The 23,852-nt window shown below is 42.1% G+C and overlaps 2 protein-coding genes across 4 annotated transcripts in view; both read right to left on the bottom strand.

Moving 5' to 3' along the window:
- Nucleotides 1-1,517, bottom strand: part of AGXT2 (alanine--glyoxylate aminotransferase 2) — a 40,404-nt gene extending 38,887 nt beyond the window's left edge. The window contains exon 1 of the mRNA XM_047754000.1: nt 1,355-1,517. Within this exon, the coding sequence (XP_047609956.1) occupies nt 1,355-1,442 (88 nt within the window). The 5' untranslated portion in view covers nt 1,443-1,517. The remainder of the gene's footprint in view (nt 1-1,354) is intronic.
- Nucleotides 1,518-14,509: 12,992 nt separating this feature from the next.
- The window catches only part of PRLR (prolactin receptor), a 191,767-nt gene continuing 182,424 nt past the window's right edge, over nt 14,510-23,852 (bottom strand). For all 3 annotated transcript variants that reach the window (XM_047767249.1, XM_047767266.1, XM_047767258.1), the window contains one exon: nt 14,510-23,277. In XM_047767249.1, coding sequence (XP_047623205.1) covers nt 22,255-23,277 — 1,023 coding nt within the window. In that variant the 3' untranslated portion in view covers nt 14,510-22,254. The remainder of the gene's footprint in view (nt 23,278-23,852) is intronic.

Raw genomic sequence — 23,852 nt, 5'->3', positions numbered from 1 at the left:
AATAGAAGAGGAAGGAAGGAGAGAGGAAAAGGAAAGCTGAGAAAATAAAGATAAAATTAATTAGTAGGGATGGAAAAGCGTCCCCTCTGTCTATTTAGGGCCTGTGGGGCATGGAGTCTGCTTATGCTCATTTGCATCAGGAAAATTGGTGAGGAGGTGGTGGGCTTCTAGGTGAAACAAGATACATGTGCAAATCAGGAACACATAGGCCACATGTATATATATTCTAAAAGACATGAAGCCACCATGGGTTGGCTACCCCAGGTTTCCTCACATTTTCTGTTCCAACTGGAGAAAGAGGAAAGCCTGAGTAGAAGAAGGCTCAGGGTCTAGACCTGGCTTGGGTGACTTTGGGTAAATGACTGCACTTCTCTGAGACGCTGTTTCCTTGTTAATAATTGAGGGAGTGGCATCACCTCTGGGGCCGTGATGGAAATTTGTTGGATGCTTCACGTCTTTTTTTTTTGTCTTTTTATGGCCACACCCATGGCATATGGAGGTTCCCAGGCTAGGGGTTGAATCAGAGCTGCAGCTGCTGGCCTACATCTCAGCGACAGCATCTCAGGATCCAAGTCGTGTCTTCGACCTACACCACAGCTCACAGCAACGCTGGATCCTTAACCCACTCAGCGAGGCCAGGGATCAAATCCACGTTCTCATGGATACTTGTCAGGTTCGTTACCACTGAGCCATGATGGGAACTCCCATTTTATGTCGTTTAAAGTCGTTCTCGGAGTTCCCGTCGTGGCGCAGTGGTTAACGAATCTGACTAGGAACCATGAGGTTGTGGGTTCGGTCCCTGCCCTTGCTCAGTGGGTTAACGATCCGGTGTTGCCGTGAGCTGTGGTGTAGGTTGCAGACGCGACTCGGATCCTGCGTTGCTGTGGCTGTGGTGTAGGCCGGTGGCTACAGCTCCGATTTGACCCCTAGCCTGGGAACCTCCATATGCTGTGGGAGCAGCCCAAAGAAATAGCAAAAAGACAAAAACAAACAAAAAAATAAAGTCGTTCTCCTCAAGCATCCGTAGACTACAGTTAATACTTTATTTTGAATTGCTTTCCTTTCATTTCTTCGTTCTATTACTGCGACTGTTTTTATTTCAAAACGGTGTACAATCAGGTTTTATTATCTGCGAATTTCATTTCAGGAGGAAGGGAAGCATCAGAAAATACTGGACATGAGAAGAGGACACGGGGTCTGACAGGGTGAGGTCTAACCCACAGGTCTTAGGTGACCTGTCTCTAAGACCCCATCTAGGTCGAACATTCCAGAAGTCCACGCAACAGGCTCCAGCGCTCAGCCCTGCCCCTCTCACTGACCCTCTGCTGACCCTCGCCCCCTGGTTTCCACTCACCATTCAGGGAAGGGCCCGCCTTGGGGGTCCTGGGAGATAAGGTCTCCAGGTGCAAAGCTCTCAGCAGATGTCTCCAGGCTACAGTCATCTCTCACTGTCAGGAAGCAAATCCCCGTGGAAGCAGGTTGGAGAGAGGGCTCCACTGCTCACTGACCAGCTGGACTTTGAGATCAGGATGGAAGGGGAGGAGCTGCCAAGGGCAGTCCTGGAGGGGCGCCAGCCTCCACTTCCGGTGTGTGGACCCGGAGCTTCCAGGACTGGCAGCAGTGCCTTGAGGGGAGAGTGTGTGAAACGGGCTGGGGGAGGGAAAAGACAGGGCAGGCAGGCAAAGCAAAGGTTTTCTGGATTAATTTGATAGTTTCGTGTCCCATCAGGGTCTCATCAGGATGAGCGTTTCTCTGTGCAAGGGTGATGGTGTGGGGGATGGGGCAGTTTATAGTCGAAGGCATCAGAAAGTGAGAAAGGAGAGGAGAGAATAAGAGAGAGAAGGAAGAAGTGCATGAAGTGAATGGATAAAGACACTGGTATTGGAGATCTTGGACGAAGACCAGAGGGACTAGTGGGGAGGGGCTAGTCCATGGGGCACCAAAGAGCTGGGAAGTCTCTGGCCAGCTGCACATCCCCTCAGGTGTCCGAATAGGGCAAGAAGTAGAGGGCTGAGGAGTTAACGGTGCTTTATTTTTATTAACATTGTAATTTCTCTTTTCTTTCCTTTTTCTTCCTTTCGGGCGTGCGGCCTCGGGAGGATTTCGGGAGGGAGGGCGACGGGCGGCCGGGCTGTTGGGAGAAGCGGAGGGCGAGGGGAGGAGGGAGAGGAGAGCGGGAGCTTTGGAGGAGAGGAGCTTTCTCACGGGAGGGAGGAGAGGGAGGGAGTTATTTATTCTTTCGAGGATCTCGACTTGAAGATCTCTTGCTCTCTCCAGTTCGGCTCAGATTCTCATAGCTCTCTCATCCCGACTCTATTCGAAAGATCTTCTCTTTTTTTGTTCTTTCTTCCTTTTTCTTTTTTTTGATCTTTTTGTCTTTTTAGGGCTGCACTCGCGCTATATGGAGGTTCCCAGGCTAGGGATCTAATCGGAGCTGCCTGTCTACCCCACAGCCACAGCAATGCCAGCTCTGAGCCTTGTCTGCGACCTACACCACAGCTCCCGGCAACGCCAGATCCTTGAGCCGCTGAGCGAGGCCAGGGATCGACCGGAAACCTCATGGTTCCTAGTCGGATTCGTTTCCACTGTGCCACCACGACGGGAACTCCCCAACATCGTAATGTCTTAAATTTCCATTTGTCACTCTTGTCCTCACATCCCCACCCCCAGCTACCCCCCAGTCTCCATAGGTACTGTTTTTTGTGTTGAATATATACTTTTTGTTGATACATATGTATATATTTTTGGCTGCTCCTATGGTGTGTGGAATTTCCTGGGCCAGGGTTTGAACCCGTGCCACAGCAGCCATGTGGGCTGCTGCAGTGACAATGCCGGATCCTTAACCTGCTGTGCCACAGGGGAACTTCCTGTTGGCACGTATTCTTGTGTATTGTTTGGGGTGAATACATTTTTAATTGTAAATATGGGTGCTTTTTTTTTCACTCATGTTTTAAAAATCTATCCGGTTTGCTGTGAGTGCATCGCTTGCAGCTTTCCAACTGCTCTAGAGGGGGCGTCCATGTGCTTTTACAGGGCAGTGCCTAAGGCAGGGATGGGGACAAAGGCAACTGGAGCTGGAAGGGCAAGGGGATGTTGGTTTGATAGCTGGCTCCCGTGCCCACAGGCAAGGAGAGATGGAAGAAAGAGGCAGGCCACACCAGATAGAGAAGTGGCTGACCTAATAAGCAGGGGACTTACTTAGGAGGCTTGTTTTGGGAAAGCAGATCTCTGCACCTGACCACTGGAATCTTTTTTTTTTGTCTTTGTTGTTGTTGTTGTTGTTGTTATTGTTGTTGTTGCTGCTATTTCTTGGGCCACTCCCGCGGCATATGGAGGTTCCCAGGCTAGGGGTTGAATCGGAGCTGTAGCCACCGGCCTACGCCAGAGCCACAGCAATGCGGTGGAATCTTAAAATTTTATATAGAGGGCTTAAACTGGGTTCAGTCACATACCCTGAACTCAGATGAGCTGGGTTCAGTCGAGCACACTGTCTGGTAGTGTACACATTAACTCTCTCAAGGCTGCATCTTTGAAACAGCCCCCACTATGGGAATGATGGGCAGAATGTACATTCCAAGGACAGAAGAGGGGCTGAGCCTCTGAGCACCTGGGGTCACATCTTCTCCATTTCCTCCTCCAACAAGAGTGGGGCTGCATGGATGCCATGCCAGGTGGAAGTCTTTCATCACTCTTCACTGTAGACGATTGGCTTGGCCACATCCTGCTTTGACGACTGGGGAAGAACCTTTTACCTCAAATGGCCACCACCAGGGCACCAGGTAAGCACAGAAAGTGTTTTCAAGTCAATGTCAGTTGTCCCCTTTTGCATGGTCTCCCAGCTTCCAGCCCATTCTGCTTTGGGGGCTGTAGGAAGTGGTTATGTGATCTGGCTGGTCAGCTGCTGTGAGAATGACCCATGTCAGCAAGGCCAGGGGTGACACAGCCTCTCCCTGGGGGTTCCCAGCCTGTCATGCTGTGGGACCGAGGGGAGAAAACAGTGAGTTCCTGAGGTCTGGCATGAGTTCCTCCACTCCCCTGGGCAGTGAGCTGTTTTGCCTCTGTGACTTCTGTGGGCTGGACGCTCCTTTGATTGGAGATGATTCTTGGGCTGTAAGTTTAATTGTTATGGTAAGAGGCATCCAACAGCATCAGGGGCTTCCTGGAGTGGGGAAGCAAAAGGACATTCTGAGTATCTTCAGAGTGAGAAATTGTACCTTCTTTATTTAAAAGCAAAAATGCTTACTTGGATTGCCGTAATACAATATGTGCTTTTCGTGAAAACAACAAACTCAAGCCTAGAAAAGCATAAGGAAGAAAGTAAAAATCACAACAAATCTGACCTTTAGGATTTCCTGCCGTGGCACAGTGGGTTAAAAATTCGATTGTAGCGGCTCAGGTCTCTGCAGAAGCACGGGTTCCATCCTCAGCCGGGCTCAGTAGACTTCATAAAAAAAAAAAATCTGACTTTTACATATATGGAAAATTTTCCCTCTCCAATCCTATTCCTAGGGACACTGCCTGTTGGTAATCTGGTGTGAAGTAGACACTTATTCTTTTTTTATGGCCACACCCAGGGCATATGGAAGTTTCCCGGCCACGGGTCGAATCTGAGCCTTAGCTGCAACCTATGCTGGGTCCTTAACCCACTGCACCACAGTGAGAACTCCCTGACTCCTATACTTTAGTAGAAATTCTTTCAGAAATTCTTTTATATGTGTATCTCTGTGTATACATGTTATTTCATAAACTGCTTTTTTCAATAATACAGCTTTTCATTCAAAAAATGTAGATCTGGGGAGTTCCTTGGTGGTGCAGCAGGTTAAGGATCCACCATTGTTATTGCTGTGGCTCGGGCTGCTGTGGTTTGTGTTTGATCCCTGGCCTGGGAACTTCTGCTTGCTGCAGGGGAAGCCAAAATAAAAATGAAATAGAAAAACAAAGAAATAAAGATCTGAACCATCATTCCTAATTGCTTCATTGTATTCTGTGTTCCTTCCTCGCCTTCTGGTATCTCAATTACAAACATATTACAGCTTTTGAAAATTTCCCAGAGTTCTTGGAGGTCCTGTCTTGTTTTTATCCACCCCTCTATTTCCTCACTGCATTTTATTTTTTTCTTTTCTAGGGCCGCACCCACAGCATATGGAGGTTCCCAGGCTAGGAGTCTAGTAGGAGCTGCGTCTGCGACCTACACCACAGCTCACGGCAACGCCGGATCCTTAACCCACTAATTGAGGCCAGGGATCGAACCCGAAACCTCATGGTTCCCAGTCGGATTTGTTAACCACTGAGCCACCATGGGAACTCCCTCACTGCATTTTAATCTGGGGAATTTCTGTCCCTTATCTTCAGAGTTCATCAATTATTTTCTCAGCAGTGTTCAGTCCACTGATGAGCCCATCAAAGACATTTATTTCTGTTACTATTTTTGGTGTTATGTGTTTTTGATTTCTAGTATTTTCTTTCAATTCTTTCTTAGAATTTCCGTTTCTCTGTTGATATTACTCATTTGATATTACATAATGTCTGCCGTTTCATCAGGGCACTGAACATATTAATCATAGTTATTTTAAATTGTCTGATAACTCCAATATTTGTGTTATAGTTGAGTCTGGTTCTGACTGACTCATCAGACTGTATTTTTTCCATGTCATTTTAGTATCCCTGGTAACATTTTTTTTTCCTTTCTACCACTGCACCTGCGGCATATGAGAGTTCGTGGGCTGGGGTCACATCAGAGCTGCAGCTGCCAGCCTACACCACAGCCAAAGTAACATAAGATCCAAGCCACATCTGTGATGTACACCACAGTTTGTAGCAATGCCAGATCCTTAACTCACTGATAGAGGCCAGTGATTGAAACTGCATCTTCATGGACATTTATGTTGGGTTCCTAACCTGCTGAGCCGCAGTGGGAACTCCTCCCTGGCAACTTGTTAATGAAAGCTGAATGTGATGTATTAGGTAATAGACCTGAGGCATATAAGCTTTTACTTTAAGGTTTTATGTTAATATAGTTAGAGGCTGGGTTGTGTTTAATGTTTTCTGTAACTGTAGGTGGCAGAGGATTCAAATTCCTCTAGTGTCCTTATTTTGTCCCCTATATCTTAGGGCTTCCTTGCAAAATTCTCTTTAAATAGAGCCAAGGCAGCTCTTTCAGCTGTAATCCACTGTTATTATACTGGATGGAGCTCTAAAATCTTTAAAAAATATTTATTTATTAAATTTTTTAGGGGTGCACCCACAGCATATGGAAGTTCCCAGGCTAGGGGTCAAATCAGATCTGTATCTGCCAGCCTATGCCACAGCCACAGCAACGCCAGACCCATGCCGCATCTATGACCTACTCCACAGCTCACAGCAATGCCAGATCCTTAACCCACTGAGCAAGACCAGAAATTGAACCTGCGTCCTCATGGATACCAGTCGGGTTCATTACTGCTGAGACACAACAGGAATGCACTATACAGGAGCTCTAAAATCTTATGATTAGACCTCAATATTTTAGTGGGTCCGTGTCTTTAGATTGGGCCAGCTTCTTAACAAGGGTTTCTCTGGAAAGTCTCTATGCAGTTAAAAAAATTTTATCCTCTATCCTCTTCCCTGGCCGCAGTTTTCCCAGTCTGTTTCTTTGAAGCCCTTACCCCTTTGACTATGTTCTTTTTTTCTCTCCCTTAGGTGTGGCCAGCAGCATAGAGGTAGCCGGAGTCAGGGTGATGCCCTTCACAGCTCATATAGGGCCCTGGCCGAGTCGTCTGCCCTGGAGATGTCACAGTGAAGTTTCTGAGCATATCTCTTGATCATGACTCCTCCCCAGCCAGAGCAATGAAGAGCTTTTCACCATGAGAACCTGGTGATGTTCCAGGGTCCTGGAATTTAGGGTCCTCCTCAAACACTGGCAACCACGGGGTTTCCCATCCCCAAGCTAGTCTACCCTCAGTCTCTAGCAGTTTCTCAGAATTACTGTTTCAGTGTTTCTACTGGTCATGGCTCCAGGTGAAGAAAGGTCTTGGCGGTACCTTTGAAGATTTGCCTGTCTTTCTGGATTTCAGAGTGACATTTCACTCTGCATCTTCACTTCTCTGATGAGTTCAAGAAAAGTCAGTGCTTTTCAGTTTGTTCAGCTTCTTCTTATAAAAATGGAGTGACATCTTCCAAGACTTTTACGTGTTGGAGAACCTGGGGGTCTCCATATATTTTATTTAGTGAGTCCCTGTTGATGGACAACTATATTTTCTCCAGTATCCTAGGATGTGGAATTATTTTGGGCACTAAATTAACTGTCTTCCCCCCCCTCCGCCCCCAATTTGGACAAATCCTGGAAGAGGGATTTCTGGATCAAAAACTTTCAAAAAATTTTTTTATGGCCACACCCATGTCACATGGAAATTCCTGGGCCAGGGATTGAATCTGAACCACGGCTGCAACCGTGACAATGCTTTAACCCACTGCTCTGGGCTGGGGATCAAACTCGCACCTTCACAGTGACTGGAGCTGCTGCCGTCAGATTTTTAACCCACAGAACCACAGCAGGAACTCCTGTGTACACATTTTAAATGGATTCCAGTAAAGTAGCATCACATTTAATTCACCTAACATGGCACAGAACTGTTTTCCCAGATGTTAGGTCTTTTGATGGTTTTCGAATTATACTGATATCCACTGAATCCAGTGAATCCCCTGAAAAAAGGATGAGGGGGAAAGTTAAGTTCCCTCCGGATGTAGGAGGCATTTGAAATAGCAAACCAAGATCTTCCTCTGGGTTCACAAATAAAATGACTATTAAACAGAAATGATCCCCGTTAGAGTTACCTTCATGGCTCAGTGGTTAACGAGCCTGGCTAACATCCATGAGGACAAGGGTTTGATCCCTGGCCTTGCTCCGTGGGTTAAGGATCCGGTGTTGCCGTGATCTGTGGTGTAGGTCGAAGAGTGGCTCAGATCCTGTATTGTGGCTATGGTGTAGGTCGGCAGCTGAAGCTCCAATTTGACCTCTAGCCGGGGGACCTCCATGTGCTGCCAATGTGGCCCTAAAAAAAGATGAAAAAAAAAAAAAGAAAGAAACAAAGAAAAAGAGAAAGAAAAAAGAAATAATCTCCGAGTTATAAGGGACTTTAGAAGACAGCTTCTCTGGGTCTTTTTGTTATCGCTCCTTCAAATAGATCAGGTGTAATTTTCTTCCTTTTATAGAAGACCAGAGATGATGAGGAAATACCCCATACCGACAGGACGTCCCTCAAGAGACTTGCCATTTCTATTTCCCAGGTAATGAATTGCTTTGAAGATACAGAATATATTTCACCAGCTAGGAAGATGTTGGAATTTCTCCTTGAAAAAAAAAATTGGGAAATGAGAAAACATGGGAATTCTGTTGTCATGTTAATAATTACAGGGTTTTTAAAATTTGCACACAAGTTCACAGATGATTCACCAGTGAAATCCTTAGTGAACTTTGCTCTTTAACTCCATGGCTTCTGCCAGTAACAGAGCAGGGTCTGTAGGAGTTACAGAGGGTAAATAACTGCTTGCTTTTTTTTTTTTTTTCGTCTTTTTGCCATTTCTAGGGCTGCTTGTGTGGCATATGGAGGTTCCCAGGGTAGGGGTCCAATCGGAGCTGTAACTGCTGGCCTACACCAGAGCCACAGCAATGCAGGATCCGAGCGGTGTTTGCAGCCTACACCACAGCTCACGGCAACACCAGATCCTTAACCCACTGAGCAAGGCCAGGGATTGAACCCGTAACCTCATGGTTCCTAGTCGGATTGCTTAACCACTGAGCCAGGACGGGAACTCCCATAACTGCTTTTCTAAAGTGATTCTTTCCCTCTCTTAACTCAGGAGTGATGAATTGAAGGAAAGGGCATTTTGGAAGGATTTCATATAAAATCCAGTTTACATGAACCCTCCTATTAAGGGTGAGCAGACTTTGAAGGAGGTCTTCAGATTGAGGCGCAGAGATGGCAGGTGTTTTGGGGAGAAGAACTGCATGGAGAGGAGGCTCAGGCACTGTAACCCCTAGAGTTTCAGGCAGCACTGATTTTCTTGAAAAATGGTGCAAAATCCTTTAATTTACTTAGGAGGATGAACTCTTTGAACAAGGTTTATTGGGAGTCATCAGACGTAATGGTTTTGAAAAGTCATTTTGGTGAGACCTGGGGACACAAGGGTTACTTCAGCCTTCCCACCAGATGGCATTCCCCAGGAGAGCTGAACACATGTCCACAATGCTTCCACAATCCCAGCACAGTGCCTGGCACACAGTGCCCATTAAGTGTTGCTCAGCAATGTAAAAGGCCAAGTGACTGACAGATCACTTAATTGAGGGAGAGTTAAAAGGGGCGTCTTGGACATTCAAGTTCTTTTTTTTTGTTTGTTTTTGTTTTTGTTTTTGTAGAATGTATGGCAAAAATATTTTTGTGCCTAGGCCCCTTCACAGTTGGATTTCTCCAGTTCTTCATTCCCTTGAACTTCATAACCAAAAACACACTGTTTGTCCCAATCATAGCAGGATGAGATCATTAGAATTTGACTCACTATGATGGGGGTTGATCTTGTGTGGGAGAAGCACTGCCCTAAACTTGGACTCTCAGATACAGTGAATTATCTGATAAGGATGTTTAATAATAGCCCATTTCTATAATGGTTGTTACAGAATTGTTTGAATTCAATGGTGAATTGCAAATAGATTCAGATTGCAAAAGGAAAATGAGGGAAGGGTGCATGTGATGAGGAAAAGGGAAGTGACTTATCACCTAGAGGAAAAAGCTCTCAAGTAGAATGAGAAAAAAATCTAGCCATATGCTGTTTATAAAAGAAACACTTTAAACATAATGACTTAAAACAATTGAAAGTAAAGAAATGGAAAGAGATTCATCAGAAAATTGCCAAGCAGGATTTGAAGAAAGAAAGCTAGTGTAGCAGTATCGTAACAGAAAAGAAACAAAGGTTTTAAGAATCATTAAAGAAGGGGAGTTCCTGTCATGGTTCAACGGTTAATGAACCCGACTAACACCCATGAGGAGGCAGGTTTTATCCCTGACCTCTCTCAGTGGGTTAAGGATCCGGTGTTGCTGTGAGCTGTGGTGTAGATCACAGACACAGCTCGGATCCCACGTTGCGGTGGCTGTGGTGTAGGCTGGTGGCTACAGCTCTGATTGGACCCCTAGCCTGGGAACCTCCATATGCGGTGGGTGCAACCCAACAACAATAACAACCAAAAGAGTCATTAACTATAAAGGGGATCATGTTTAATGATTAAAGGAATAATTTGTTAGGAATATTGAATATTTAAATGAATATACACCTAATAATATAGCCTCAAAATATATAAAGCAAAAATTGATAGAGTTCCAAAAAGAAGAATTTCCATAATCCTAGATTTTTAACTTATTTACGAATCACCTCAGAAAACTATCTTAAGCAGCACAACAGATGAATTTTATAAATGCAAATTTCTTAAGTAAAATGTTAGCAAATTAAATGCAGCAAAGTTTGCAAAAATACATCATGACTTAGTAGAATACGTCCCAAGAATGTGAGGGTAATTTTACATTTAAAGTATTTTCTCTAAATAAATTTTCTGTAATAATTTACATATTAGCTGAATAATAGAGAAATGCCACATTATCATATCAATAGATGTACAAAAAAATTTTGAGAGCCATGAACACCAATTCAAGATAAAAAAAAAATGTCAGCAAGCAATGAATAGAAAGGAGTTTCCTTAACATAACCGAAGGTATCTGCAAAAACCTTCGGGAAATATTCTTAATGGTGAGCTTTTAGTAGCATTATCTTTAATGTCAGGAACAAGAAAGAATGTCTTCTGCTTCTATTCAACCTCATACTGGAAATCCAATCCCAATAAATAGATCAGGATAAAGAAATAGAGATATAAAGACCAGAAAAGAAGAAATAAAGTTATGACATAGTTGCAGAAATAGTTGCAGAAATGGAAAAATCCAAGAAAACCTACAGATTACAGCAACTAATAAGTAGAGTTCAATAATGTTTCAGGGTATAAGATCAACAGTAAAAAATCAGTAGCTTCTATATACAGGGAACAACTACTTAAGATAATTTTTAAAAATATCGTTTACAAAAGAAACACAATATTATGGTGCCTAGGAATGAATCTAATAAAACACGTGTAGGGATTTATGAAGAATGGCATAAGTCTTTGTTAAAGACAAAAGTAAATGAAGTAGTATACCATGTTCATGACTAGGAAGACACAATATTATAAAATGTAACTTTTCCTAAATTCTACTAATGACAATTTAATTCCCAGGACATGTTTTTAGGAAAGTTGATAGGATTATCTCAAAATGTATATGATGACTAAATGGTCCAGAATTGCCAGAATAATTTTGAAGAAGGTATGGAAGTATAGGAATTAATTTACCAGTTAGCAAGACTGCAGGTAATAGAACAGGGGAACATCAAAGCAGCATAAACAGACTGCTGGACTGGAACAGAAGCCCAGATGTAGGACTCCGGCTGATGTAGAGACTCAGAAGATGACAAAGATGCCATAAAAGATAAGCACGTCAAGGATGAGTCATTCAGATACAGAGTGGATTCACTGGGGAAAACAGCAGCAGTAAGTTATTTTATGCTCATTAAATTATCAAAAATTAAATATCTGACAATATCAGGTAATGATTAAGGAGGGAATGGAAACTCTTGCACTGCTGCCTGGGTTAGACATGGGTACAATTGCTATGGAGAGCCATTTATCAATATTGAGAAAATGTTAAGATATGTGTCCCACATGATCCAGTTAATTTCACCTCTAGATGTATATCCTGGAGAAAGTCTTGCAAATACTTAAAATGTGAACCTTGTATAAGAATATTCATTGTGGGGTCACTTATCATAACGGAAATGGAAAGTTGATCAATACAGGGGTTAACAAATAAATTATACCTAACAGCAGATAAAAGCACCCAGCTGGAGCTATTTGGATCTCAAAAACTCCATGCAGAATGAAAAAAAAAAAAAAAAAAAAGACACGTAATGGAGTTCCTGTCGTGGCTCAGTGATTAATGAATCTGACTAGGAACCATGAGGTTGTGGGTTCCATCCCTGGCCTCTCTCAGTGAGGTAAGGATCTGGCATTGCTGTGAGCTGTGGTGTAGGTCACAGATGCAGCTCGGATCCCGAGTTGCTGTGGCTCTGGAGTAGGCTTGGCAGCTACAGCTCTGATTCGACCCCTAGCCTGGGAACCTCCACATGCCTTGGGTGCGGCCCTAGAAAAGGCAAAAAGACAAAAAAAAAGACGCATAGTGATATGTGCTGTTATCTATTAAAATTCATAAACTCCAGAATAATTATATATATTGTTGATAGATATGTATATATGAAGTAAATGAATCTTTTAAATGGCCAAGGATATACAACAGTTGCAGGATTGTGGTTACCACGGGAGGGGCGCTAGAGAATTCGATTATCGACGATGCAGATGACGGCATCCATCCTGTCTCATTTAATAAAAAGAAAACGTATGGAAGAGGTATGGTAAAACATTAATATTGTGAAATTTGGGTGTTGATAGGTGAATCTTTGTTGATCATCTTCCATAATTTCCAGCTGTGTATGAAATATTTGATGCAATAGGTGAAAGATTATAAACAGGGAATTACAACTGGAGTTTTAAGTGAAGACATAGGATAATTCTAGGTAGGCAGAAACAAACAAAAGACAGTGTGTATCTTCGCACTTTGAGACTTGTGGATGATGCTTCATTTGGGAAAGTGGGTTGTACATTGAGTTTGGAAGCTCTTATCTTGATTGTTCATGGTCGTTCACAGAAGGCCCAAGGAGCTTCTGAATGCTTCCAAGCATGTTTGCATTTTTAAGGCTGAGGTCTGGCAAATGGCTAAAGGCTGGGGGAACTCGAGGGCAGTGGCAAGAGAGGATGTAGAATTTAGCTGTGTTGGAAGCAAGAGGTCAGTTTTGATTTACAATTAGTAGGAAAATAAAATAGAGAATATGTTGAAAGAGGAGCACAAAAATGTGTGCCTGGGAAAAAAAAATGCCCTGGTGACTGTTCTAACCCAAATATTTTAGCATGTATCTGTGCTTTTTATTTCCAGAGAAGCTTATTAGACTGTTGTTTTTTTCCTTCTTTTAAAAAATATATCTGAACAAAGTTTGTTGAAACAAAGAAAAAACTTCCCAAACTTACATTATTCATAAAATTCGTGTTTCGCATATGTAAAAAGACCCTCGAAAATCATTGCTTTGGAAGTAGTTTATTAATTCAATTTAAGCATTGCAAAAGCAGTTGTTCTCAAAAGGATTGAAAATGCATCATGAAGTTACATAGTTCATAACAATATCAATACTGATCATGTGAAGCAAAATTACTGGCAAATGCCATTTAAGCTCATTTTATAATTATTAATTGTTTATGGAGCGAATGTGTGTCACTTTAAAAATGTACCTGTGATGTTTACAAATTCTTTCAAACACATTTATAAATACAGTAATAAAAAGTCCTGAGCTCCCTTTTCTTAAACCAACTGACATCCATGTGGTGTTTGATTTGACTGATAGCCTCTAGCTTTTACTTAAAAAAATATTTTATCACATTCATAAAAATATCTGTGCTTCAACTCCATTTGTAAGTTTTAACACCAACTTGATCATAATAAGAGAAAAATGCTTAGCACTTGTATGGGCAGCAGAAGCTGAGGGGCGAGATGAGTTGGTGAGGTTGTAAACAAAAGAATTTAGGCTTTGAGATCTCCAAAACAGAATATGTTTTACAATATCAAGAATGGGTTTATTCTCACTTGCATTCTTGGGAAGGATTCTCAGAAGTAAATCTTCAAGGATCCGCTTCCCTGGCTGGTTCTATTGGGGGCTTTTCAATAACCCCATTTCCTCTATTCCAGCCCTACTCCCCAGCCCCAAGATTCCAAGATTTCTGCTAAGCAGATATTACATCTCCCAGCTCCTCAAAATAGGGGTGATTTGGAATGTGTACAACTTGGTAGGTAAGTTGTAGAAAATTTGGTGGGTTAAGGTTTCAGATATGGGTCCGGCAAGATGTGGCAATATACAATTTCTATTTTTTTTTTTTTTAGGAAAGCACATGCAATGATTTTGCAAAATTAGCTATGACTTGACAGCTCATCATTACTTGTATGAATGCTGTGTCTAGTGGCTGACACTCCAATTCAAGCTTAAAAGTAAAAGGGTGTCCTGTAATTAAAGGCAGATGGCACCCCTGTAAGCATGGGGGAGTCAGTGTTTCTTTGAAAGAAGCCAAGTTTTAGGGATTGAAACTCATGTAAGAAATTTCTCATATGGGGTAAGACATGGCATTAGAGAATTTAGGAGGCAGAGAAGCATCGATAAAGCAAACCCCACATCATTCCATGATGCTGTAAGACAACTGGGCACAGTATGTAAAGATTTCTAGATCTTGTACATTAAAAGTAAAAGGGTATCATTTTACACTTAGTCCAATGCATTTTGTCAGAAAAGATGTTTTTAGTAATATGGATGAATCACACTGTTCAAAAGCATTCCATTTTTTAAATGGTTTGGTTTTTCCTCTATTTCAGAATATTTAAATGGGCTTCTATATTCTGAAGCCCATGTTCCTGGTTCCATCTCTATTTTTAGCAGCTTCTTGTGTGAGGGATGGGGAAAAGGGGGGAAATTATGTTTTGCAATCATAGGGAAGGGGGAAGAGAAAGGAGGAAAATTGTTTTGGTCCAATTTATATAAACAATTTCTGGATAATAGATTCTTTAGCAGCAAAAATCCATCAAGAAAATTGTTTTGGCCATGCATGTGTTATTCTGTTTATTTGCATATCAAATACAAAATAAATAGAAGAAAGGGAGGCAAGGGGAATAAATGTTTATTGAGCCAGGCACTGAGCTGGGTATGTTCTATAACACAAATAGAAATAGATTGATCATATTATACTGGGATGATTTTGTTGGCAAGCATTGTTTCTGCTGTGTGGTAAAAATGAAGAGGTTTTTGCAGTAGCAGTTAGCATTAGCTCCCATACGTTGACAAGGATTTAACTGGAAACAGAATGGAAGGGGACAAATGAATAAATCCATGGGAAACAGAAAGCACAATGGGCAATGACCAAGGTGTAGAGAATTAAAGATGCAAGATAAATCAGATGACTGTAGTCTTATATAATCTTTTAAGGCTCAAAAAATAGGCATTACAATAGTTCATGTAGAAATGAGTTTTTAAAATCAAAACAAGGTTATTTCTGATATGTGGCTAACTTTTCCCATGCCATGTGGCTAAAATCAAATAAAGAAAAAAAATGTATTTCTAGGTGTTTTAGACCAATCAAACCATGAGAAATAGCAATATCATGGCTTTGGGTAACCACCTTGAGGTGACTTACAGTTAAGAAAAAAATCTGCATCTAGGGTTTTCTTGGTTTTTCATCTGGTGACTTCCTATATATTCTTTCTGGCCCTTCTTCGTCAGCCAGTTGGCATAAAATGTAAAAATAGTTATTGAGAAAACCTAGCATAAACTCACAGACTAGTTGATTAGAAGGTGTCTTCTCATGTAAAAACAAAACAAAACCCCAGCAAATTATTGTAACAATCACTTCAAATTTCCCCCATAAATTTGAAGAAATTTGCTTGGCATTTTCTAGGGAAAGAGAAAAAGCAGAGGTAGTGGTAGCTTTGAAATTATGGGATCTTTTTGCTATTCCACAGCCTTCAATTCAATATGGCTTTTCAGAAGATGCAGATCACCTAACATGCTGGTTCTAGGTTGCTTTGGTTTCCGTATGAGATATGTAAATTGTTTGAATTGACTGATCAAGCAGAAAAACAAGTCTTACGATGCAAATAACACCCAAGAAGTATCAGAGGTCACATGAAGCAAAGCTGAGGGATTGACTTTTAAAAAATCGTTGGGTTGTACTTTAAACACTTAACCCAATCAACTGTACAATGACAAATTATACTACTTCTAGACAAAGATTAAGAAAAAAAATGAGTACATTCACGGTTTTGACAGAAAGATATGATTACATTTTTTGTTTGTTTTGTTTTCCAGACATAGACACAATCATATTGAATCGCATATGGACAGATTCTAGGTCATTAAATAATTATTGTCATTGGTATTACATGGTGAGTTTCACAATAGGAGGATTATAAATCTTGATGTGTCATACAGTTTTTGAACCACATAAAGCAATGTCGTAAAAAATCATACAATAGTTATTTGAAATTCAGAATGTCACATGGTGGGTACATCAACTGAGAAGAGTCAAAGTATGAGATGTGACATCTTCCATTTCTAAATGGCAAGCAGCTTTGAAGGAGGGACATAAGGACAAGAAGGGGAGGTAGTTACTTGTAAAACTTCAAAATTATTTTATCGGAAATTTTATAAAACAAATTTTTGTTTAGGGGAATCTTTGTTACATAGTTTTTCAATTTCAGCTAGCATAACAAGATATTTTCCCTTCAGGATTTGTGAAATTTGCATGGAAAAACTCAGACTGAATTTTTTTTAGCCTTTAAGTCTTTTATTAATCTTATGACTCACTTATTATTTTTAAAGATTGGGGAAATAAACTTTTAGAATGGATTGATCTAATGGAACATCAGACTGTATTTTGAAAGGTATTCAGGTCAAGTGTCATTTGATTGTAATTATTAAAGGTTGTTTTTGATATGACTACTTCAGTAGTTGAAGTTTTTAGAGTTAATTGTCTTTTCTTTTTAATACACAGCAGGTAAAAAGTTAACTAATAGACTGTGATTATCTAAGGGTTTCTGTTCTTTGACCACAACCGCATGAACAGTATGTGTTTTTCCCTTTATCATCTCCATGTTTCCTGACATGAAATCAGAACATCAATCAAAGGAATCAATGTGGACAAAGCAGTGGTGGGCATTTCTTAGCCATAAATTCAGCCCACTGAATAGATTGTAGAGTTGCTATGTCCAATAAAATTTGGGTTTGGCAGGCTACTCTCAGCATTTCACGGAATCCTGAGATGCCCAAACATTTGGGAACATCTTATTTTTCTATCTTTTTCCTTTTTTTGAAATAGATAATACCTGATAGTCTCAGATGAAAAAAAAAATCACCTTCCCCAAAGACACAAATCTAGAGAGAGAACTGCTATTTGATTGGCAGATGATATAGATACCGATCATGAAGCAAGTCCAGGCCCTAATTATAAATAGAACTCCTGGTTAGATCATAAGCTCTCAAGCAATCATTTTGTATTCTTAAGTTTCTGCTTAAGACTTCCATGACTGAGTCTTCAGTGTAGCTTGGATTTATTGATGACCTTTGAATGAATGAATTGAGCTAGGACCTCTAAGCATGCGTGCGTGCAAATCTCTAAACAAGGTAACCTGTGACCCTCAACCGGGGCCTTGATATCTGCATGGCTGATTGACATTAGATGTAGTCCTTTATAGGACCAAAGCCATGGTTTGGGGATAGTTTCTTGCAGATCCTATGATTGCTACTGCACATAATGAACTCTCAGAAATAATAGAAGCCCTGGAGTGACAGAATAAAAAGGCTACAAGATGGACAACTAAGAAGAAGAGAGGCAAGGATGTGAAATGAAATCAATCTGACCTGGAAGAACTGGTCCCCGTTTTGCTGTTAAGCATTGTTATAGCCACAATGTCCACTGCTTTACGTAAAAGGCACATCAGCAATATTTCCCTGCACGGTCCCTGGGCCTTTTACAGAAATCCTAGATTTTACTTAGATCCTGAGCATCAAAGACCGTGAGAACCAGGAGGAGTCAGAAATATTTTAGGCCAACTCACTTATTTAATAGGAGAGGGGACTAGTGGCTAGAGTTGAAAGGACTCGCCTAAGGTCGCACAGCCTGCTCAGTGCAGCAGGGTGACCTGGACCTGGAAATTGAGTGCTCAGCCCACTACCTTAGCAACAGGACACAGTTGTGCTTGAGCTGAAAAGGCAGAAAGAAATTCATTCACTGAAGTACACGGGAGGCTTTCATCAATGACAAATCTACATTAGCAACCCTGCAGATGGTAACCAAGAGTCATTTTCACCTTTCTGCATGTGTGTGCAAAGTTCCATGGTGCATGCATTGTCCTTTTCAGGCCCTGGCAGGCAATTCAAAGCCATTCTTAAGTGCATTAACATGTCTTTAAATCAAGAATCTCAAGTAAAAGGGTGACAGGCTTATTTCAAAAGCCTAGCCAGAGTCAACTTCTTATCAGACAATGTAAGTCACATCAGCTCTGTGATAATTCAATGAAACAATACATTAAAATCCACTCAATAGTTTCTAATTGGCCCAGAGACCATTTCAGCATCCCCTTTCTGGTTTCTTCATTCATTTACGTACACTGTAAAATTCATTTTCAAATTGATACTCTCTTCTTGCAAAAAGAAAACAAAACAAAACAAAAAAGGCACTTTGCAAAATGTGTACAAATCTGTTTCTTTCATGTCTATTCTAAGGAGACAAGGAAATCACTAGAGGCAGGGCAAGTCTTTCTACAAGTGGTGGGCAGTGGTGGGTAACCAGGAGAAGACCCAGACTGGGGAAGGGTCCTCCCTAATCCAGCTGTATCCTGGAGCTCAGGTGCTTCTGGTTTGCCCTGTGGATCCTCCCATTCAGTTGGGTCACAACAGGACAATCAAACTCCTATTGCACAGATGATAAGAGATTGACCAACTTTGGACCAAACCAGTGAAAGCAAGTTATTTTAGTACATAACTGCCTACCCGGATAGGTCTTAGGCACTTAGGAGAATGTAGAGTCTGTTCCATGTCAGTGATATGGTTGATTATACCTTGTGCTCATTGGAGATGCCTTATACCCATTTGCTAAAACTGACCAGAGCAGATTTTGCAGTCTAATTCATGAGCTTCCATAAATCACCCATTGGCTATCCTGTTTCCATGTGCTTTGTAACTTGAAAATTAAGTGCTTATTTATAAAAATAGGAATTTTTATAAATCAGAGCGTAAGGCTTTTAAAACCAACTGTACAACAGTGGTTCATAATCCATGAGAGAACAAACAAACAAACAAACAAAAAACAAATCAGAATCAGCAGCCAGATACAAGAAAAGAGTTTGGGGGTTGTTGGATTCAGCAAGGAATAAGCATGGCTTGGTTCAGTAAAAGGTCATTTTTCTAAAAATTAGAGCTTCATTTGATATCTTTAAAAAAATCTCATGCTTCCTCTTTCTACACACATACTTGCACATAACCTTTAACTATGATCTGTACCTACACAATTTATAAAAAATGCATGTGAAAATATGGTAAGAACAAGTGGAACTGATAATTTGAAAGTGAAATTAAGTGAGCATATCACTGAAGAGGATTTGTATTTCTATGATAAAGGGCGATTCTTTTTAGCTTAATTATCATCCAAGGCATTGGTTAATTATCTTTGCTGGATGCTAGGCAGTGAATCATGGAATCAAAGAGCCAGAGTTTAAAATGACATTAGAGATTATTTGGCCTGACATTTCCTTCAGAGGAAACTGAGGCCCAGAAAAGGGACTTGATCTAAGGCAACATAGGACTAGAAGCTGAATCTCTGGACCCCCGATCTCCATCCTTCCATTCAGCTAGGGGATTCCTTGATAGAAAAAAGGCTGGACCATGGAAAAAACATACTTCACTAAAGAGTGCTAACTGCCCAGAGAATTGTAATCTTGGTTTAACTTAATGAATGGTAGTAGTTTACTTACTAATTGATGTTTTGAAAGGTTTAGTTCACGTTGAGCCGTTAGCCATAACATTTTTTTTCCATATATGCCAAATGATATGGTAAGAGCATATTATTTTTGAATTTTCATATGATCAGAGAGATTGATATACATCGTGGAGGAGATTGGACTATTCTGGGAAAGGTTTGGTCTGTATTGGCTTGAAGGGCAGGGTCTTTGGCCAATGCCTCTCAAGCTGGAATATATTCCCTGGCCCCCTTAGAAGTTGTGCAGACTTTTTCAGGTTATTGTCTACCACTAAACCACTAATAGATTTTAAAAATGCTGCCTTCTTCCAGGATTGTTCAGTGCAAGTCAAATAGACTCAACCTGTACTTTCCAGGAGAGGATGACTCTATGCACTAAGATAACCATTAGGGGAAGTGATTACCTAGGGCAATGCTTCTCAAACTTCACTGTGCACATGAATCATCTGGGGAGCTCAGCAAAAGGCAGATTCTGATTCTATAGGTTTGGGGTGGGATGAGGGATGCAAGTATTGAGATTCGGCATTTCCAAGCAGTGCCCAGGGGATGCTAATGCAGCTGGTCCTCAGACCATGTTGTGAGTAGCAAGAATCTAGGGGACTGAATAACCTTGGGCAACTTTCCCAAATAGTCCCCTCACTCTTAACATGTTGTTTGTATATGGGGAGGATAGAGTCTCAGATTTATTACTTGTGCAATTCTGGAAGCTCTGGCAATGTGTTCACTTTCAAACAGCAACCCACCTCTGAGTCTAGTTCCTATCAACATGGACTCACCGGAGTGGAACAGTTAACTCACAAAGGGAGCTCAAATTCTCTGTGTCCTAGCTGGTAAGTGGACATGGAAATGAATGTGCTGTTAGGGGAAATGGAAAGTAGAGGCAGGCAATTGGATGAGTCATGGATGGGCCCTTTAAAAAGGAGATTCAGGCTTTTGACTGCTTTTGGAGAGCCTGCCCTTGGAACGGACTTGGGGACTCTAACTACCGTACCCTGCTCTTTGTAGCTGTTCTCACTCTTCCACAGATGCCTGGTTTCTTGGAACTTCTATTTGTACACTTCTGACATGAGTGCTGTCTCTGCCTCTGCCAAAATTTTGCAAATGGATCTACTCCAGAGAGATACGAACTCCTGGCTTTGCCACAAATGTTTTTTGCTGCCCAAGATTGCTCAGAAAAACAAAACAAATTCCTCTCTCTAAAACAGTATGTTAGATGCCACTGCTTTGCTTTTTTTATCATAGTTTTATGGATATTCATCCAGAGAAGAGCAGAAGCCCCCAGAAAAGCCCTAAAAATGCAGGAGAAGTAATTTCTGGTCTGCGGAGAGCCCTAAAACTCCAGCTCGGTGATTGTTGTTTAAAGTATTCTGGAGATAAAAAGAAGCAGATAAACTATACTACACTGTGTTGGAAACTTAATATTATCATTTACTCCATATTCCTTAGTGGGCCTTGGGTTGGTATGGCATTTTATTTCACAAACGGGGACCACATATACTACCATGTACTGTAAATACTCAATATAACCTCATAGGAGAAAAATACTGTACCCACTGAATACGTAAACAGCTGTACTGAGAAATAGAAAATAGTCTTTTATTTTACCTCAGTGATAGAAAAATAGTCTTCAAAAATACATTGTTAAACTTACGGGTTTATATTAAAGTAGAATTTGTATGTACAATAAGGCAGTACTTTCGTTGGCATCCTGCTGTGATTATCTTTTAAATTAATGTTAGTCTCATGGGATTTCTTTTCCACTAACAGAAGACTAGGGTATATAATAAATTATCTATCATGCTGAAATGAAGCAGGCAAACATTTTAGAAGGCTTCACCACATGAAACTCATTTGCGTCTTGTGTAAGAAAATTTCACTTTCGAAAACAATGTTCTCTAGAAGCTTCAGCGTGAAATATAATTTAGGGGGACAAATCCATGCTTAACAAATTCAAACTAGTTTAAGGAAAAAATCAGAGGCGTCCTTCTTACTTGGTCATGTGTCATTAAGGTAATAGAACGGATGTAAACAATTTCTCAGGTGTTCTAGAATGCACTTTTTACGTGTATTTGGTTAAGCCTCATAAAATGAAAGGGGAGTACAAAGGCCAAGCAATTGGTTTTCACAGCATTTTCCTCATATCTACCATCTTCTTGCAGTAATTCTATTTCATAGCCTTCTGCCACATACCAAACAATGAAAGCCTTTTCCAGAGGCTATACCTATTGGCACGGCCCCTCAAGAATACTAAGCGATGTGCTTTTATTTCACTGAACACATAATTTTATCATTCATAGCAAAAAGTAAATCTAGGAATCACAGGCAACAAAATGATTTGTTCTGGAATCAGCTGTTGTGGAGAAAGAGGCAACTGGTTGAAAATGGAGCATGAAGAGGAGTGAACTGTGAGTTTGGGTAGTGTCATTCTAACCCCATTCTCGAGCTTTCTCTGGTAGAGTGCATTTCACGTAGTGCGACCTGAAAAAAACCCCACCTTGTAACCCATCATCCCATGAACCAAGCTCTCACTGAAAGGAGTGCATAAAGCCTGCGGGATCGAGGTAATCCAGCCCACCCAGCGGGTGTCTGCAGTGGCCCGGGGCCGTGGTGAAGCTGGCCAGGTCTTTCTCAGCTGGATTCTGCGGCCGGGTTGGCGGGGTCTCCTTGGTTGGTTCTTCAAACAGAGCCAGGTTTCGAGCTCGCGGATCCTGCACCAACACCAGGATGTGGTTATCCATCACCCGGGACACCTGGGCGTATTCCTTGCTGGTTTCAGGGGCGCCGGCCTTCTCCGGCCCGTCGCCGTTCTCCTGCTGTTTTGGGAGCAACGCCAGTGCTCCATCTTTGCTGACCTTGTGTATCTCCACGTACTCCAAGGGCTTAGGGGAGACAAAGGGCCCCTTGTCCTGGGGCAGCAGCCACACTGTGCCTTGGTCAGTCTTGGAGTGGAAGCTCTCCGACTCCTTCTGCTCGGTTGCCCTTCCTTCCCCGCCAGTCTCGGTGGTTTTCGGAGGGTTGAAAGCATGTCGGTCTATTTTTTCCAGCAAAGCGGCGGTGGCCCCTGCGGTGCCCAGGACCAGCTGACCCACGTCGGCAAGGTTGTGGTAAGAAGATCCCGGATCGTGCAGGATCGGGGGCTGCGGAAAAGGCCAAGTCGAAGACTTGGATTCATCCGCGTGAAAATAGGGCAGCTTGCTTTCCACACTTGTGCTCTGAGGGTCCTGGGGACGGGGAAGGTTTGTTTCAGGATCTCCTGGCTTCTCGATGCCCTCGGGAGTGTGAAACTTGGGGGGATTGGCCCGCGGTTCATCGCACTTTTCGGACAAAAGGGAAGGGCTGTCACAGCTGCCTCGGCCGGAATCGCTGTCGGGATCCAGGTGTGTGGGCTTCCGGCCTTGGCTCGGGTGTTCCTTGGAGTGGGCTGGCATCAGCTGCTGGTCCTCGCTGTCATCCACCTCCAGGAACTCCACCAGCAGGTCCTCGCAGTCGGAAGTTGGGGGGAAGTCTTGGCATCCCAGGGCGCTCAGAAGCTCTTCGGACTTGCCTTTCTGTTAAAGACACAAGGCAAGACAGCTGTCGGCTTCCTAACATCCCACTACTTACTACTCAGCTAATATTTCTCTTTAAGTCAGTTCATGATTTTTCACTTAGTCTTTCTTTAAGCAATAATGAGCATGAGTTGAGTGGGCAAGTAGTATATGTACATCCAACAGAAATATGGCTGTTGAGTAAGACAAGCTTGGGAAACATCTAAACCGGCAGTGTTCATGCGTGCACTTGGCACCTGGGGATTCACTGACTCTGAGATCTGGTTGCTGGCCTCCTGACCTCCCACTCTACTTTCTAGAGTCTGGCGGTGGTAAGCTGGTTCTTGTCTTTTCCTTCTCCTCTTCCTCCTCCTCCCTTCTCTTCCCATCCTACTCTTTCTCTCCTCCCACTCCATTTCCCCTCCTCCCCCTACAGTCCCCCCCGCTACGGCCCATATTCTCTCCATCTCCTGTTCTGCTCCCTCCTCCATTTAATCTTCAGCCCCCCCCCCATGCCCCCTCTTCCTGCTTTTCACTCTTCTCCCCCATCCTCTGACTCAGGTCCAGGACTGTTGCTCTATCACTTATTAAAGGAT

The sequence above is a fragment of the Phacochoerus africanus genome, chromosome 1, assembly GCF_016906955.1.
Source record: "Phacochoerus africanus isolate WHEZ1 chromosome 1, ROS_Pafr_v1, whole genome shotgun sequence".
In the NCBI taxonomy this organism is placed as follows: Eukaryota; Metazoa; Chordata; class Mammalia; order Artiodactyla; family Suidae; genus Phacochoerus; species Phacochoerus africanus.
This window is presented reverse-complemented; position numbering and strand designations above follow the sequence as displayed.